This window comes from Globicephala melas, chromosome 12 (genome assembly GCF_963455315.2).
Source record: "Globicephala melas chromosome 12, mGloMel1.2, whole genome shotgun sequence".
In the NCBI taxonomy this organism is placed as follows: domain Eukaryota; kingdom Metazoa; phylum Chordata; class Mammalia; order Artiodactyla; family Delphinidae; genus Globicephala; species Globicephala melas.
The window spans coordinates 15,030,411-15,049,352 of NC_083325.1; the positions used below are offsets into that span (position 1 = coordinate 15,030,411).

The 18,942-nt window shown below is 46.9% G+C and overlaps 1 protein-coding gene across 5 annotated transcripts in view; it reads right to left on the reverse strand.

Moving 5' to 3' along the window:
- The window catches only part of ELMOD3 (ELMO domain containing 3), a 28,516-nt gene that overhangs the window by 2,963 nt on the left and 6,611 nt on the right, over window positions 1-18,942 (reverse strand). For all 5 annotated transcript variants that reach the window (XM_070046914.1, XM_070046911.1, XM_070046913.1 and 2 more), the window contains exons 4-10: window positions 18,666-18,743; window positions 18,095-18,167; window positions 14,393-14,461; window positions 13,368-13,459; window positions 11,873-11,996; window positions 11,516-11,638; window positions 8,737-8,867 (exon numbers count right to left, since the gene is read on the reverse strand). In XM_070046914.1, coding sequence (XP_069903015.1) covers window positions 8,737-8,867; window positions 11,516-11,638; window positions 11,873-11,996; window positions 13,368-13,459; window positions 14,393-14,461; window positions 18,095-18,167; window positions 18,666-18,743 — 690 coding nt within the window. The remainder of the gene's footprint in view (window positions 1-8,736; window positions 8,868-11,515; window positions 11,639-11,872; window positions 11,997-13,367; window positions 13,460-14,392; window positions 14,462-18,094; window positions 18,168-18,665; window positions 18,744-18,942) is intronic.

The window sequence follows — 18,942 nt, forward strand, 5'->3', positions numbered from 1 at the left end:
ACAGTGCAGATAGAGAACATTTCCTTCACTGCAAAAAGTTCCAGTGGCCAGCACTGAACTGTAGAAGGTCTTCTGGCTCCACAAGGATTTTTCTCAGGGCCTTCCATGACACCTGGATTCCAGGTCTTGGCCTGGCCACCTGCCAGCTGTGTATACTTAGGAAGGCCACCCGAACTCTGTGAGACTCGGCTCTCCTGTCTCTCAAGACCAAAAAGGAAATAAATTTTAAGTGCTGTGCAGAAAAGAGTGAACACATCTGAAGAACCTAGGGGCAGGGCAGGAGTAAAGACGCTGACATAGAGAATGGACTTGAGGACACGGGGAGGCGGAAGGGTAAGGTGGGACGAAGTGAGAGAGTGGCATGGACGTATGTACACTACCACATGTAAAATAGCTAGTGGGAAGCAGCCGCATAGCACGGGGAGATCACCTCGGTGCTTTGTGACCAGAGGGGTGGGATAGGGAGAGTGGGAGGGAGATGCAAGAGGGAGGGGATATGGGGATATATGTATATGTATAGCTGATTCACCTTGTTATAAAGCAGAAACTAACACACCATTGTAAAGCAGTTATACTCCAATAAAGATGTTAAACAACAAAATGAACACAGCAGGCCTGAGATTGCCGTCCTTAGAAAGGCCTGCTTATAAGGCTGGCATCTGGGAACTTGGATTTTGAGAGGGTTCCCACCATCCCCTCAGGCTGACTATTGTACCCAAACTGTGCAAACCATACGGTTTATGCTGAACACCTGCCTTCGCTCTGATTCTGGAATTTTGGTACGTGCTGGACAGATGGTGCTGCGTGACCAGCCCCCAGTAAAAACCTCGGATACTGAATCTCTGATGAGCCCCCTGGTTGGCAACATTCCACGTGTTACGCAATTCGATGCTGGAGGAATTAAGTGCGTCCCGTGTGACTCTACTGGGAGAGGACTCCTGGAAGCCCGCACCTGGTTTCCTATGGATGTTGTCCATGCACTTCTTCCCTTTGCTGATTTTGCTTTTGCTGCAGTAAATCACAGCTGAGAGTACAACTATACACCAAATCCTGGGAGTCCTCCCAGTGGTCCTGGGGACCCCCACACAAGGGCCATGCTCAGTGGAGTCAATTCGCTAATCCTTACAAAAACTCTCCAGGGTAGCTTTTATTTTATTTTATTTATTTATTCTTTTTTTTGCGGTATGCGGGCCTCTCACTGTTGTGGCCTCTCCCATTGCGGAGCACAGGCTCCGGACGTGCAGGCTCAGCGGCCATGGCTCACGGGCTCAGCCGCTCTGCGGCATGTGGGATCTTCCCGGACCGGGGCACAAACCCACGTCCCCTGCATCGGCAGGCGGACTCTCAACCACTGCGCCACCAGGGTAGCTTTTACTATCCACAGTCTACATTTTCTATTATCCCACAACCTACCTCACAGAGCTGCTCTAAGGAGTAATTTAGATCACATGTGCAAAATGCTAAGTGCAGCACTGGCCTGAGGAGGTGCTAACAAACGTTCATAATTATTATCTGCGCCTCAGTGGGTAGCTGAGGTCAGCAGCAATGCATCTCTACCTTCGGGTATTGCCTATTTAATTATAATATTTGTATAATATCATCCCTTCCCTTGCTTCCTTTCAGTCTAAAAATAAATATGGGAACAAGAACATGGTAGCAACATAATTAACAGAGGATCCGAACTTAGTGTTCATTCATTCTCAGGAATATTTTTATAAAAGCCTACTTACTAAAAAGCAGTGAAAACTGGAATTCAGATAGAAATATCTCCTTTCCTTCATCCCCCCAGGTGACTCTGAGGCGGGCTGCTGGCTGTAAGGAGCCCACGGCTGGGCGAGCTGTCAGGTGATGGGGGTCCTCGCCCCAGCTTCACCACTTAGTAGCTGCCCAGTTTTGTATATGCCCAGGAGTGGGATTGCTGGGTCATACGGTAACTCTATTTTTAAGGAACCTCCATACTGTTCTCCACAGTGGCTGTATCAATTTACATTCCCACCAACAGGGCAAGAGGGTTCCTTTTTCTCCACACCCTCTCCAGCATTCGTTGCTTGTAGATTTTCTCATGATGCCCATTCTAACTGGTGTGAGGTGATACCTCAGTGTAGTTTTGATTTGCATTTCTCTAATAACTGGTGACGCTGAGCAGCTCTTCGTGTGCCTCTTGGCCATCTGTATGTCTTCTTTGGAGAAATGGCTATTTAGGTCTTCTGCTCATTTTTTGATTGGGTTGTTTTTTTAATATTGAGCTGCATGAGCTGTTTATATATTTTGGAGATTAATCCTTTGTCCATTGATTCGTTTGCAAATATTTTCTCCCATTCTGAAGGTTGTCTTTTCATTTTGTTTGTAGTTTCCTTTGCTTGGCAAAAGCTGTTAAGTTTCATTAGGTCCCATTTGTTTACTTTTGTTTTTATTTCCATTACTCTAGGAGGTGGATCGATAAAGATCTTGCTGTGATTTATGTCAGAGAGTGTTCTTCCTATGTTTTCCTCTAAGAGTTTTATAGTGTCCAGTCTTACATTTAGGTCTCTAATCCATTTTGAGTTTCTTTTTGTGTATGGTGTTAGGGAGTGTTCTAATTTCATTCTTTTACATGTAGCTGTCCAGTTTTCCCAGCACCACTTATTGAAGAGACTGTCTATTCTCTATTGTATATCCTTGCCTCCTTTGTCATAGATTACTTAACCATAGGTGCGTGCGTTCATCTCTGGGCTTTCTATCCTGTTCCACTGATCTATATTTCTGTTTTTGTGCCCATTCCATATTGTCTTGATTATTGTAGCTTTGTAGTATAGTCTGAAGTCAGGGAGTCTGATTCCTCCAGCTCTGTTTATTTCTCTCAAGACTGCTTTGGCTATTCGGGGTCTTTTGTGTCTCCATACAAATTTTAAGATTTTTTTGTTCTAGTTCTGTAAAAAATGCCATTGGTAATTTGATAGGGATTGCATTGAATCTGTACATTGCTTTGGGTAGCATAGTCATTTTCACAATAGTGATTCTTCCAATCCAAGAACATGGTATATCTCTCCATCTGTTTGTATCATCTTTAATTTCTTTCATCAGTGTCTTACAGTTTTCTGCATACAGGTCTTTTTGTCTCCCTAGGTAGGTTTATTCCTAGGTATTTTATTCTTTTTGTTACAATGGTAAATGGGAGTGTCTCCTTAATTTCTCTTTCAGATTTCTCATCATTAGTGTATAGGAATGCAACAGATTTCTGTGCATTAATTTTGCATCCTGCAACTTTACCAAATTCATTGATTAGCTCTAGTAGTTTTCTGGGGCATCTTTAGGATTCTCTATGTATAGTATCATGTCATCTGCAAACAGTGACACTTTTACTTCTTCTTTTCCAATTTGTATTCCTTTTATTTCTTTTTCTTCTCTGATTGCCGTGGCTAGGACTTCCAAAACTATGTTGAATAATAGTGGCGAGAGTGGACATCCTTGTCTTGTTCCTGATCTTAGAGGAAATGCTTTCAGGTTTTCACCATTGAGAATGATGTTTGCTGTGGGTTTGTTGTATATGCCCTTTATTATGTTGAGGTAGGTTCCCTGTATGCCCACTTTCTGGAGAGTTTTTATCATAGAGGGGTGTTGAATTTTGTCAAAAGCTTTTTCTGCATCTACTGAGATGATCACATGGTTTTTCTCCTTCAATTTGTTAATATGGTGTATCACACTGATTGATTTACATATATTGAAGAATCCTTGCATCCCTGGGATAAATCCCACTTGATCATGGTGTAGGATCCTTCTAACGTGTTGTTGGATTCTGTTTGCTAGTGTTTTGTTGAGGATCTTTTCATCTATATTCATCAGCGATATTGGTCTGTAGTATCTTCATGTTCCTTTGCCAGGAAATGAAGATTTACAAGGATCATCTCTGCCCTACCTTTATGCAGGCTTGTCATGTTGATGGGATGAAATAACAGACGGAAATTGCAAGGAAAGCTAAACAAATTGTTGTCTGTTTGTAACTACTGTTGCGAGGGGCTTTCCTTCCTGCCAGCAATCAGCCAGATGCGGCCTGTGTCTCGGCATCTGAACTGTTAGCACTCCTCCTCCTCAGGACAGCGTGGGCCATGCACTTTCATGGAGTCCTGGGTTCCCCCAGCATCTGTACTTTCTGGCCAATTCCCCTTTAGTAGGATGTACCACAGGTACCTGAGACCTCAGCTCTCTCCTTAGAAAAGAGACAGGACTGGCTTCTGGCAGGTCTGAGTCCCCCAACTGTTACTCTGGTCTCCTACGTGCCTCCTGGAAAACTGTATTTTCAAGATCCATAAGGGCTTGAGGTGAAGTTTTCCTTTAAACTTTGGAGTTACTTAAGAGTTCAAGGAATCATAAAGCCGGAAGGGACCTTAGAATCTTTTAGGCCAAATCTCTTATTTCATAAAACAGCAAAGGGAGGCCCAGAGAGGCTAGGTGACTTGCCTCAAATCATAGCTAAGTAATGATACTGCAGATGGAACTAGGATCTAGCTTCCTGACACCTACACCAGCCCTCTTATTTTATTATTTTAAGCTGCTATTCCTTCTTATTGTCTGACATGCATGTTGTGGAGTAAGTATAAATCCACAATAAATTCCACAGAGGCCAGCAGGTGAAGGGATGAGAAACAGATTGGTCAAAGTGGCCAGGCTGGTCTGGACCCAGATCAAGTACCCAGGGCTTCCTCTCTCGTCTTGCTCTTCCCTCTGCCTGGGACATTCCTCCCTCAGATATCCAATGACCTACCCCCTCACCTCAGTCAAGCCTGTCCTTGAAAACGAATGAGGGATGCTGAATTGGCACTAACCCTCTACCCTGGCTTCCATATTTCTGCAGGAAGATCTTACAAGAGAGCCTTCAAAACCCACAAGAAAGGGAGGCACTGAGGTCAGAGATGATTTCTAGGAAATACTCATTAGCTGGGGGACCTTGGGCAAGCCATTTCCCCTCTCTGGGTCTTCACTGTCTCTACAACAAGGGGCTGGCCCAGTGACTGCTAAGATATGCCTCAACCTCTGGGCCTCCTATAACAAAGCAGCGTCGCTACAAGAGACTGCACTGTTTCACAGGCTAACTGGTCCGGTTCTCAAACCTGACCTAGACATTACCTCCCCGCATCGTGAAGAGCACAGAATACGCCCACAGTCTCAACTCATGGGTCCTGATATACCTCAAGACCAGATCCTCACGAGGTCCCCTCTTGCCTCCTCCAGTGTCTCCTGGAAGAGATGGGCGTATGTGAAACCGTCAGGTTTAATGGGTACTTTTCCTCAAAAGGTAACAGAGATATGCAGTGAACGAAATGAAAAACTGCCCAGGTGGCAGGAACTGTGTGACTATTTGTTTTGTAGTCAAGAAGTTTTAGATTCAAAATGGATCTATCTTACCTTACAATGGCTGTGTGTATATGTGTGGATGTATGTGTTGTGTCTGTGTGTGCAGGCGCGAGCGCAGATATGATTTTGAAAACACCACATATATTTACGTATGCGTGTATTATCTATAAGATGTATATAAAATGTATTTTTGCTCACAGAAATCGAAAGTTACTTTGATAACTAACACTCCTTGAATGACTAATGTGCTTAGCACTTTACACGGTTTTTCTCCAACTCAGAATAAGTCTACGGAGTTGGGATTATTTTCTCATGTTACAAAGGAAGAAGCTGAGGTTCTGAGAATTAACTAATATGACCAACAACACAGTTACTGGAACAGTCTGTTTTTGCAGTGCAGGCCGGCCTGACTCCAGCTTGAAGACAAAATGATCTGAAGAAAATGCTGCAAGTCTGACCTTCAGCCACTCATTCTCAGCTCCTCTCCCTCAAGCAGCATCACACCCCCCTTCCTGTTCTCTGTGAAGTGCTGCTGGCCCCTGGGCAGGTCTGCTCACCACTGGAGGCCACTCCTTTCAGAGTCAGGAGGGAATCAGTGACACATACATATTTTCCAAGCTCTGGACACTGAGAGGGCCTAGAAGCAGTGAGATCCTAATACCAGTGAGAACACCCAGCACTCAGATCTTGGTTTCCAAATATCATTCTCCAACTAAAGAACAAGAGCTCTTTGGAGAAGTGGTTGATCTCAGGGCTGGGAATCATGCAGGGAAAATACAAGAGCCTAGAGCATCTTTAGGGTCCAGAAAGTAGAAAAGTGCTAAAAAAAGGACAGGGCATGGTGAAAGGGCACAGGTACCACCTGAAAGAGCTTTTTTTGTTTTTGAAAGAGCTCTTAAAATGGTCGACATGGGACCTAGAGGGGTGGGATAGGGAGGGTGAGAGGGAGGGAGACGCAAGAGGGAAGAGATATGGGAACATATGTATATGTATAACTGATTCACTCTGTTATAAAGCAGAAACTAAAACACCATTGTAAAGCAATTATACTCCAATAAAGATGTAAAACAAAAAAAAAATGGTCGACATGGGAACAATTTTAGCAACAAAATAAATAATAAAAGTGTTGGGTTATATCCCATAGAATAAAATAAAAATCTGAGTCCATGTGGATATAAAAAGTACCTGAATCAATAAATAGCAAAGACAATTCTTTCTTACAGAAGAATTCCAATTAATAAATTTAAAAATTAATAAATGTAGGAGGAATGAGGGAAACAAAATCACTATTAGAACCAAGTTTGAGGAAAACCAGGATATTTGCATAGCTTCAAAGTATCTTCCTCCAAGACAGTGATTAATTACAAAGGGAAAAATAGTAACTTTACAGCGTAGAAACCTGGCTGATATCCCCTTAACCATGTGCCCAAGGTTAACTTCACCAGTAATAAGACACGTTGACATGGGTGCGCTCCTGACATGAGGTACATCACTTCCGTAGTTGTCAAAAACGCATAACCTGGGGCTTCCCTGGTGGCACAGTGGTTAAGAATCCGCCTGCCAATGCAGGGGACACAGGTTCAAGCCCTGGTCCAGGAAGATCCCACATGCTGCGGAGCAACTAAGCCCATGCACCACAGCTACTGAGCCTGTGCTCTAGAGCCCGTGCGCCACAACTGCTGAGCCTACATGTCACAACTACTGAAGCCTGTGCGCCTAGAGCCCGTGTTCCGCAACAAGTGAAGCCACTGCAGTGAGAAGCCCGCGCACCACAAGGAAGAGTAGCCCTCACTCGCTGCTACTAGCGAAAGCCTGCGTGCAGCAACGAAGACCTAACGCAGCCAAAAATAAATAAATAAATAAGTAAATTTATGAAACAAACAAACGCATAACCTCAGTCTAAAATTTATATGGCAGATGGAACCACCCCCACCCTTGCTCTTTCTTTTCCATTTCAGTTGGTGGCCACTCTGTCTTTCCAGCTGCTCAGGCTAAAAATCACCATTGATGCCTCTTTTTCTTACACCTGTACCCAATCCATTCGAAAAATATGCTGGCTCTATTCTCTACAGCCCATACGCTCAAGATTCTACATCCAGAATCGGATCACTTCACAACGCCTCCTCTGAAAATACCCTGGTCCAGATCACCATCATCTCTAACTTGATTACAAAAGCCCTCACCAGAGACTACTCTCAACCCAACGGCTGGCAGGATCCATTTAAGAATGTAAGTTGGATCGTGTCACTCCAGGCTGCTCAAAACCCTCATTTGACTCAGAGTAAAAGCAAACATCCTCATCATAGCCTACCGGGCCCGACACCGTCTGGTCCCCGTTACCCCATCACCTCCTTCCTACTGCCCTCCCTGCCCCTTCTGCTCCAGCTGGCCTCCCTGCCATTCCTGCACATGCCAGACATACACCTCCTTTGGGACGTTTGCTCTAGCTGCCCGCTCTGTGCGGAATGCTCTTCCTCCAAATACAAGCTTGGCTAACATCCTCACCTCCTTCAAGGCTTGGTTTAAGTCTCACCCTCTCGTGAGAGCTACCCTAATACCCCATAAAACTGTAATCCTCCCACATTCTCCTAACCGTGCCTACGTAGCACTTACCACCTTTAACATACTCTATAATTTATTTATGTATTAGGCTTACTGTCTTGTCCTCTCTGCTAGAAGGATCTTTGTCTGTTTTGCTCACTGATGTTGCCCAAACACCAAGAACAATAACTAGCACAGGGAATCCTAAATAAATACCTGTTTAGTACATGAGTGAATTCCAGGCCCCATGAATCTGGGAGAGATGAGTGGCAGGAAACAGGTCAAGTATGTTTTCTAAATGGGGGGACCACCACCTTTTACTACAGGGGAAAACCATCAAACCAACCCTGGAGAGCAGGCCTGAACAGAACCTGAGGGCTACGGGAGCCACTTCTGGCCTTCCAGCAAGTCCATGTGTTACCTGACACTTCGAGGCAAACCTTCTTCTCTGGGCAAATAAAGGCTGACCCCCCTCCTCCAGGGTCAGGAGAACCTGCCAATACTGGGAGGGCAGTGAGCTGAGACGCTGGTACCACAGTTGTGTCTAGCGCTTTTGTACATTACCTCATTTAATTTTCCCAACTATCCAGCTGACGTTTCCAAGATTTCCTCTTTATGGATGAGGAAACCAAGGCCCTGAAGAGTTGAGGCACTTGCTTGAGACACACACTAATGAGTGCTGGAGCTCAGATTCCAGCCAGGTCAGGGTGACAGGGATGCCCATGCCCAGTTTGCCTCAGCTGTCCCGAGGGCCCTCAGCAATTGGAGATCTACCTGCGAAGCTGTCACGGTTACTCAGGAGAGCCCTGTGCCCAGGTCCTAGCCCCTACAGCCCTCTCTGCTGGCTTCCCACCAAAGCCCCACCTGGATATGGTGACGAGACAGGCGGAAGATCTCCTGGGCCATCAGCAAGGTCTTTGAGTCCATCACCAGGTACAGGAGATGCAGGAGGGCAAGGAAGCCTGCTCCTCTCAAGTCTGTGGCTGGATTTGTTCCTAAAACAAAAACCAAGAGGAAATTCAGGGTGCTTAATGAAATCCCTGCTCTGTGAGATTCAATGACTTGGTTACCTTGATCACTGCCCAAGTGGACAGCCTAGACTTCCCCTGCCTGACTGTAACAAGGCAGTCAAAGAAGCAGGGAGCTGGGACTTTTATCCTTCTCTAGTGCTAAGGAGCCCACCACACCCTTCGTGACATCAGTGGAGGCTACATGGGAACAGCAATGAGGCACCCCTGCCCCACCCAGCCAGTGGTATTAGTGGAGGTCAGGTGGGATACCTGGATTTCTATCCCCACCTGGCAGTAATGAGGTGACATCACCCTTCCCCCACTGCCCAGTGTCAGAGGAGGCCTGCTAAAATAGAAGATTTAAAGATGATCAACACTGTCATTACATAATACCCACAATATCTAGGACACAATAAAAAATCACTCATTACACCAAGAACTAGGAAAACCTCAATTTGAATGAGAAAAGACAATCAACAGATAGCAACACTGAGATCACACATATGTTGGAATTACCTGATAAGGAAGGAATTTATAGCAGCTGTCCTAGGCAGAATAACTGGCACCTCCAGAGATAGCCACGTCCTAATCCCCAGAACCTACAAGTACGTTCTGTTGCACAGCAAGGGGGAATCAAGGTTGCAGTTAGAACGGAGGTTGCTAATCAGGACAGGGAGATTATCCCGGATTATCTGGCTGGGCCCAATGTAGTCAGAAGAATCCTTAAAAGTGAGAGAGGGAGGTAGAAGCACAGAGTCAGAAAGAGAGATGTGAGGACAGAATCAGCTCAGAGAGATGCTGCGTTCCTGGCTCTGAAGGATGAGGCACGTGGGTGGACTCTAGAAGGTGGAAAAGGCACAGAAATAGATTTCCTCCCAGAGCCTCCAAAAAGGAATGCAGCCCTGCTGCCACCTTGATCTTGCCCCAGTGAGACTGTGTCAGACTTCTGAACTACAGAACTAGAAGATAATAAATCTGTGTTGATTGAAGCCACTAAATTTGTGGTAATTTTCTGCAGCAACAATGGGAAACTACTATAGCAGCTATCATAAAAATGCCTTTGATAAGCAATTACAAACATGTGAAAAAAATGAAAAAACAGAAAGTCTCAGTAAAGAAATATCAGATGTAAAGAACCAAACAGAAACTTCAGAAAAATATAATACCTAAAATTAAAAACTCACTGGATGGGCTCAACAGCAGAATAGAGACCAAAGAGGAAAGAACCAGTGAACTTGAAGATGGAACAATATAAACTGCCCAATCTGATCAATAGAGAAAAAACAAAACAAAATAAACAGAGCCTTGAAGACCTCTGAGCTATACAGAGATCCCCCTAAAATGAACAGAGCCTCTGGGACCTGTGGAACAGTAACAGAAGATCTAGCATCTGTGTCATCAGAGTTGTACAAGGGAGGAGAAAGAGCAGGGCTGAAAAAAGTACTCAAAGTAATAACGGCTGAAATTTTTACCAAATTTGCCAAAGACATAAACCTACAGATTCAAGAAGCTGAGCAAACCCTTAATAAGATAAGCCCAAAGAAATCCCCACTAAGACATATCAGAGTCAAACTCCTGCAAACAAAAGAAAAAAAACAAACAAAAGAGATCTTGAAAGCAGAGAGAGAAACAACTTCTTATCTAACAAGGAGGAATAATTCAAGTGACAGCAGATTTCTCATCAGAAACCATGGAGGCCAAAAGGAAGTAGCACATTTATTTTCAAGCGCTGAAAGAAAAGACCTGTCAACCTGGAATTCTACATTCAGAGAAATTATCCTTCAGGAGTGAAGGGGAAATCAAGACATTCTCAGATGAAGGAAAGCTAAAGAATCTATTGCCAGCAGACCTACTTTAGAAAATGGCTAAAGGAAGTTCCTGAAACAGAAAGGAAGTGATAAAAGAAGGAATCTTAGAATATCAGAAGAAAGAACAATGGAGAGAGTAAATATATGGGTAAATACAACAGACCTTGCTTCTCCTCTTGAGTTATTTTAATTAATGGTTGAAACAAAAATCATAACACTGATGTCATTCTCAATGTACACAGAGGGAATATTTAGGACAATTATATTATAGATGAAGGAAGGTAAAGGGACTTAAACACATTGTCAGTACCAACAGAGCACCAATTAATTATGAGTATATAAAGTTTCCTTTTTAAATTAAGATATTTTCCTATTCTATACAAATGTAATTTGATAGGATTTTGAAAAAATAGTACAGTCCCAAAACAGGTGAAATCATTTTGTTTCACTCAAAAAAATGAAATAATATAAAAAAAAATTGTCATCGACAGTAAAAGAAAAGAATAAAAAGAAAACACTGGATTCTAAATCCTATCACTCCCATGCTTGCCATCTCACTTAGAGTAAATATTTCACACTGGCCTGCAAGGCCCCGAGCGAACTATTCTCCTTGTCCACTTCAGCCACACTCCTTGCTATTTCTCAGAAAGAGGTACACACGTTTCACCTCAGGGCCTTTGCATTTGCTGTACCCTCTTCCTGAAATGCTCTGCCCCAGATATCCTGTCTCATGGTGCTGACATGACAGGAAGAGGACTGCCTGGGTTCTCACGCTAGTCCTGGAATAAGGAGTCAGGGAGAAGACGAACCATTCCTCTCTCTTACCCTGAAAGCCCAGATCTTCCCAGTGGTCTCCGTGGAGGGCACAGTCAAACTTGGAGCCGGTCAGCTTCTTATAGATGGTCTGGAGGACTCGGCCATGCATTGGGTCTTGGCTATCCAGGCCACCTGCCCCAAAACACACCCATGCTCTGTTGGATTGGCCCTCACAGGAGGACTGAGTGCTTCCCAGAGAACGGTACAGCCCAGACAGAGCTGGCCGGTGCTCCAGACACTCTGCTCTCCCCCCAGCATGGTAAATGCAGGAGCCCTGGCTTAGTCTCAGCAACCGGGTAGGCAAACTGTGCTCTCTGCCTGACCACTCACGCGGCGCCTGCCTTGGGGCAGCCCCCGTGCACTCACACTGAGCGATGGTCAGGACCAAGTCCCTTTCTTCACGGAGGCCCTGGTGGAGCTTGGGAGGCCCGAAGAGGCAGTGCCGGAGGGCAGCAAGCCCGGTCCTTCGGATCGTTGGCTGGATTCTTTTCTGGGGAGGAAGGTGCAGGCAATAGGCAGAGTGCTGTGATCATTTGCTTTAATGAACTTACCATCAGGCTCAGTACAGGACCGGTCTTGCAGAAAGGAGTGGCTCTCCCACTAACTGGCTGGCCTCTGGGCCAGGGAAATGGGGCAGAAGCTGTGAAGCATCTGCGAATCTCTGGAGACAGGCTCTTCCAGCTCGTAGGCTCTTTGTAAGTAGAGAGAGATGTCCCCGAGCACAGGCATTATCATCCGGTTGTCTACATTTGGTCCTCTGGGCTTTTCCAGAAATAGCTATGTCACTGACTACCAAGGAAGCTAGAGGTGGCTGGCTATGGGGGCTGGCATCTCACAGATGCCAGGCCAAGTTTCCCAGCAGGGCTGCTTCTACCCTTTGTATGTCTGTCTCTGTCTCTCTCTGTAAAGGACATAAATATAAAGTCTAACAGCTCTCTCAGCTTCCAAGATAAGACAGTCAGTGGGGGGGGGGGGGGACTTCTCTGGCAGTCCAGTGGTTAAGATTGCACGCTTGCAATGCAAGGGGCGCTCGTTCAATCCCTGGTCGGGGAACTAAGATCCCGCATGCCATGTGGCACGGCCAAACCAACAAACAAAAAGACAGTCAGTGGGCACTTTTTTGGAGCAGGATACCCCTGCGGGGAGCTGGCGCCTTCTGTCCACACCACAGCAGCAGTGCCTAAACCAGCTCCTGCTGACCTCTCCTTGTTCACAGCCATTGCCGCAGGGCTTAGGATACTCTGATTTCGGCAGCCTCTGGATCTCTGGGTCCTACAAGCCAATCTGATTCCTATCTTTTTAGCCTCGCTCCTTGAGCCAGGCTTTAGGTTGAAGATCTGAGATCACAGTTCTCTAAACTTACTACTGGTCACCAAGATTCCCCAGAAAGCTTGTCAGCTTTTACTCTCCTTCATATTCTTTCTTTTTCCAACCCCACATATTTTTTAAATTCCCAAATAACTTCTTGTTCCTCTAGGGGATGGAAGATTTTCCTGCGGTGGCAGTGAATTACTCAGCTCTCTGGACAGGCTGCCCTGCTTCCCCAAGGAACTCCCTAGCATCTGATTGCAGACCTCCCCATCCCTAGGAGGAGAAAGCAGGGAGCAGCTCCACGGGCCCCTATAAGACAGGGCCACTAGAGTTCTGGGGGCACAGTCCCTGAAAGGCCGCCAGGGCCCACATGACATGTGGGTCCTTGGCCACTTGTGATCCTGCGCCCCGAGATTTCTTAGTCGAGACAGAGCCCTCGCCTGGAAAGTTCCATCTTGCTTGCCCAGTGCCCTATCCTGGTGGGGAAGAAACCTGGCTCCTGGGAAGAAAGTGCTTTGCTTGAGACCCCCAAACCTCCCTACTGTCATACCTTGAAGGAAGAGAGGTCCACGGTCTGGAAATGCTGGAGGGCCTCAATGAAAGAGATTAGCTGCCCAGGCTGGTCTGAGCTGGCCCGGCTCCCTGTGGCAAAAGGGAAGACACTCTGGCACTTGTAACAGTAGTCATTCTATCAGCAGACATTTACTGAGGACCGCCGGTTGCCACCTCTAAGCCCAGCGCTGACTTTCAGCTGTAAACGTCAGACACCTACAGTTACAACCAAGCCTCCTCTGTCAAGGGGGTGGCGTTATCTGCTGGGCTGACTCCCTTTCGGACCCGGCTGTGCAGAGGCTGAAGTGAGTGGAGATAGATCTGCAGGGGCCCCTAATGTCCACTCATCTGTGAGCGGGGGCAAGTCACTGCCTGGAGGAGGTACCCACGCAGGAGCATGCTACAGGTTTGTTTAGGGGCCTTTCCTATCTTCTACTTTGCCCCTTCTCATGCCCTGGATACGAATGATCCCCTATCCAGCCTTCGCCACAGGGTACTGACTCATCAGTCCGCAATACAGGTGATGGCTGATACAGTCCACTCTAACATCTCTTCAGGAGCTCAAGTGGGGTTCAGGCTAGATTTGGGTCCCAGTTCTCCCCTCCCGCAGCTCCATCCAAACCTCCTGAAAGGCACGAGAGACAGAGGCTTCCAGCAGATGGCTTCAGCCCCCAGTTCCAGGGACTTGCTTGTATAGTGAACAGCCTGCTCGACCTGACACAGGGGTCCTGGCTGCCTGCCTCCATCCTCTGCCTGACCTCATCACCCTGCAGACGTTGACCCTGATGAAGGTCCTCCCTGTCTTCTCTCACGGCTGGCAGCCCTCTCCCCAAGGCATTCATCCCCATTCCCTCCAGAGGTCGATGGCATCACCTCTGAATTGGGAAAAGAGATTTTATCCTATGTCACGTATTGGAAATGAGAAGACCCAGGAATTCTGTATCCTAATCCCAGAGGCACAGAACATTAGCCGCACGGGTGGCTCGTGTGCTTAGCAGCAGCGGGCTGTGAGGAGGCAGTTACCTGTCTCTGGCTGGATACTGTCCACAGCTTCCCATTCTTCTTGGGCTCGGAGCACCTCTGTATTCATAACTGCAATAGTGAGAAAAGGAGACCGTCTGAGATCGAGGTGTGTCCGGATTGCTGTCGTAGCCCCTGGCCTTCCCTGCCTGCCTTGGGCCTTGTTGCTACCCTCTGACATACCAGAGTGAGCTTTCAAAAAGGCAGATCTGACGGCAGCCTGCTGCTCAGAACCCTCCAGGGCGTCTCCATAATTCTCAAGATGAAACCCCAACTCTTCACAATCGGGAGACTCCTTACCTCTCTGGCTCTGTCCTGGGGCATCCAGAAGTACCTGAAGTCTCTCAACAGCCCCCTTGGGTGCCTCTGCACACCCCGCTCTCCCACCTTCAGTTCCAGCCCCTTCTAGCGCAGTTCCATCTCATCCTTCAGCCAATTCCGGCATCACCCTCACCTGGCGCCTTCTTTAGCCTCTGTAATCTGCGTTAGGAGCTGCTCCATGAGAGACCCCGACACCCCATGCTTACCACCATGTTGCAAACTGTCTTGCCCACTGCACTGGGCGCCACAGGAAGGTAGGGTTCTGAGCGCCTGACACATGACAGGTGCACAATGAATGTTTTTGTTGTTGTTTGTTTGTTTGTTTTGTTTCTGGCTGTACCTCGCAGCATGCAGGATCTTAGCTCCCCAACCAGGGATCAAACCCGTGCCCCCTGCAGTGGAAGTGCAGAGTCCTAATCACTAGACTGCCAGGGAAGTCCCCACAATGAATGTGTGATGAATGAATGAAAGCACAACAAAAGTGAGGGAAACAGAAGAAAAAAGCAGCAGGACAGGCGCTCTATAACCACCACACAGCCCTCTTCTCCACACCACAGCTGCCACTCTCTGGGCCAAACTGCTGGCAGCATGGCCCATCACTGGCTTTTCCCATTTGCTACGGAGGACACTGGCCGACAGTGGGCAGGATGGAGAGACCTCTGTTTGACACCCAAACTCGTGAGCCTTCTAGCCTGGGTGGTGAAAGCAGGTTAGGACAGCTCCCCTCTGCCTCGCAATCCGGGCTGAGGACGTTCACGTGACAGTGAACTGTTTTGTAAGTATACTTGCAAATTAAAGAAAAAGGTACCCCAAAATCAAAACACTAAAGGATAACGAGGACAAGGAGGCTGCTGGGGAGCCGGAGGGCTCAGCTGGCAAAGCACAGCGCAGAGCCAAACTGCTTGTCAACTTTCCATCTCTGTCCCTCACGAGCTGCGCTTCTTCGGGCAGGTCACTTAACCATTGGTAATCACTCTTCCAACTATTGTGAGGAGGACGTAACTCTTCAGATTCTAGGGGAGTGCGTGGCCCAAAGGCCACTCGCTCAATAAACATCAGCTAGTATCACTGACGCAGTTGTGGGCTCGGGTCTAGCAGGGATGTGGACGGTGGGAGCAGATGAGATGGGTCCGGGGTCCTGAATCCTGGACTTCTAGGACATTCAATCTTGCCAGCCCCAGCCCGGGGTAGCAGACTACACCAGGGCTTCCAAACTAGGTAACTTCAACAGAATACAGAACACTCAACCTGGGACAGTGAAGAAAACAAAACTTACTTCCAGCATGCTGAACCCTTGGGAGATGAAAAAGAGGGACAAAGTGGCTAAACAAGAAGAGCGGAGCAGCAGCCATGGATCTCATCACGACGCTGAGAAGCTCCCCACCCTTCACCCCTCATCCACATCCAGCTTCACTGACTTCATGACTTCAGATCATTATGAGCAACTCGATCCATCTTTCACCCCCCACACCTTCACCTGCAAACGGGTTGATCAAAGGTTGTGAGCCAGGAGCACAAACCTCACAGGCAAGGGTGTGGGAGCTTACTGTGACAGCAAGGTAGTCAAGAGAAAGTCCGAGGTCTCAAGCAGCAACGCAATCTGGTGCCCAAACTGGAGACAAACATCCAACCCGTGTAAGAGCATCTCTCTCCTTTCCTGGTTCCTTTAGGACTCCCACCTCTGAAGATGATCCTGACATAAATACTATTTTTCCCCTAAACTGACAGAAGAACGAGGAGCCACAGCACGAATCTCCAGGACAACAAACCCAGGTCCCGTTAGTACGGCTCTTTATCGTTTTTCCTTTTGTCAACTGCCTCCTTTATTTAGGCCCTCTTCTACTTATTCGCATAGTAAACGGCACAGCTGATCTAGTCGGCCTATTAGTTTAAATTTGCTGAGAGCAATCTGGGGAAAAAATTGTAGTTATTTAGTATGATTAAGAATATCTGGGGCTTCCTTGGTGGTGCAGTGGTTGAGAGTCCGCCTGCCGATGCAGGGGACACGGGTTTGTGCCCCGGTCCGGGAAGATCCCACATGCCGCAGAGCGGCTGGGCCCGTGAGCCGTGACTGCTGAGCCTGCGCTCCACAATGGGAGAGGCCACAACAGTGAGAGGCCCGTGCACCACAAAAAAAAAAAAGGAATATCTGGCACATAAATGCCAGTTGCACTGCAATAGAAAATACTTTAGCATTTAAGGCAACATCTCTAATAAATGTTAGGTTTGTCACCACATGGTAAAGACAAAATTCAATTAAAAGATACTTTACAGACCTCCATATAGTTTTTCTACATTGGAATATTTTTAACAGACCCCATATTCTTAGAGATTACATTTTCAGTTTACAGAATTTAAAGACAACAACGCACACCAATGAGCGTTCACTATGATTTACATTCTGTGTGCTAAGCACTTTACACTACCTCATTTAATCCTTACACAACTCCTATCATACAGGTTCTGATATAATCCCTGTTTTATAGATGAGGAAAGTGAGAGTCAGAAAGATTAAGTTACTTGCTCAAGGTCATAGGGCTGATGGGTGAAAGAGGCAGGACTTAAGCCAGAGATATCTGGCTCCAGAACTGGTTCTTCTGAATTGGTGAGTGTGCTTTTCTGTGTAATAAATTAGCAAGTGGAATGAGCTTTAAATATAGTATGGGAAGAGCCATGTCAAGCAGATAAAACAGGATAACTTTTCAAAGGCTTTTCACCCACTCTGTCTCATTTCATTATCACAACATCCCTTTGAGGACAAAGGAGGTACTAATATTTCCACTGTAGACACAGAGATTATATGATTTGCCCAAAGGCGCACAGTAAGCTACCAGCAGGGCTTGTGGGGCCAAATTAGAACTCAGGTCTCTAACTTCCCTTGAAGGATGATAACTCTATGAAGTGCTACAGGAGGGGCGTCCCTGGTGGCACAGTGGTTAAGAATCTGCCCGCCAATGCAGGGGACACGAGTTCGAGTCCTGGTCCGGAAAGATCCCACATGCCGCGGAGCAGCTGAGCCTGTGTGCCACAACTACTGAGGCTGCACTCTAGAGCCCGCGAGCCACAACTACTGAGCCCGCATGCCACTACTGAAGCCCGCGCGCCTAGAGCCCGTGCTCTGCAACAAGAGAAGCCACCGCAATGAGAAGCCCGCGTACCGCAACGAAGAGTGGACCCCGCTCACTGCTACTAGAGAAAGCCCACGCGCAGCAATGATGACCCAACGCAGCCAAAAATAAATAAATAAATGTACATATATATATATATATATATATATATATATAAAATTCTACAGGAAAAGTAGTGAGAGAAATTCAAATGAGGAAAAGCAGACCCACAGGGAGCTCCGCCTTGAGTCCCACCCAGGCTCCGAGGGGGACTTACCAGCCGGCTCCCAGCCATTATTCGCTTCTGCCGTCAGGGCCCGGAGGATGCCGTGGTTCTTCAACTCTGAGATCTGTAGGGGCAGCTGACCCTTAGTGCGAGGGCAGAGTCCACGTCCCCCCACCCACACAAACAAGTCCCACCCGCTGTACTGAGTGTCCTCGAAACTGGAGGCCAGAAGAATCTAGTCTTCCCACATGGGTTGGTTAAAACCAATCTTAAAGAGAAGCACCCGGAAAATGCCAACTATGACGGAGCAGTTGAGTGACGTGAGGACATGAATATATGCTCTCCTTGGAGAGCAAACAGACAAAAATCCACTCAACTCAACTGAGACAGAGGTGTGCTTGCGGTATTCCCGCTGCATTCTATGTTCTGCCTCATTATAACAAGTATCTTATCAGATAGAGGTTGTCTTGCATGCCTGTGCCTTCCCCACACCCCCATCCAAAGTGTGAGCTACTGGAGGGCAGGGTCTGTGCCCTCCTGTGTCCCGGTGCCTGGCACCATATAGCAGCAAGTAACACAAGCTTCTGCCGACAGGAAGCACTGAGGTGTGGGTGATACATACAGGAATTCCCCTGAAAGCCAGAAGAGCACTGTTGTCCTTGTCACATGGTGGAGGGTACCCAGCAGACACACCTTCAACCTGCAAGACAAACCAAAGTCAGTCTCCTGGGCACGTAGTAGTCCCTCAAAGATGACAGCTTAAACGTCATACCTTTTTCCAATAACACACACACACAAAATGGATGAACTCCTGAGAAGTCAACTACAAGGAATACTTGTAAGGGAAAACTCCTGTTTAATCAGTCTTAAGAAAAACCACGAAAAGCTTAATGTTAATA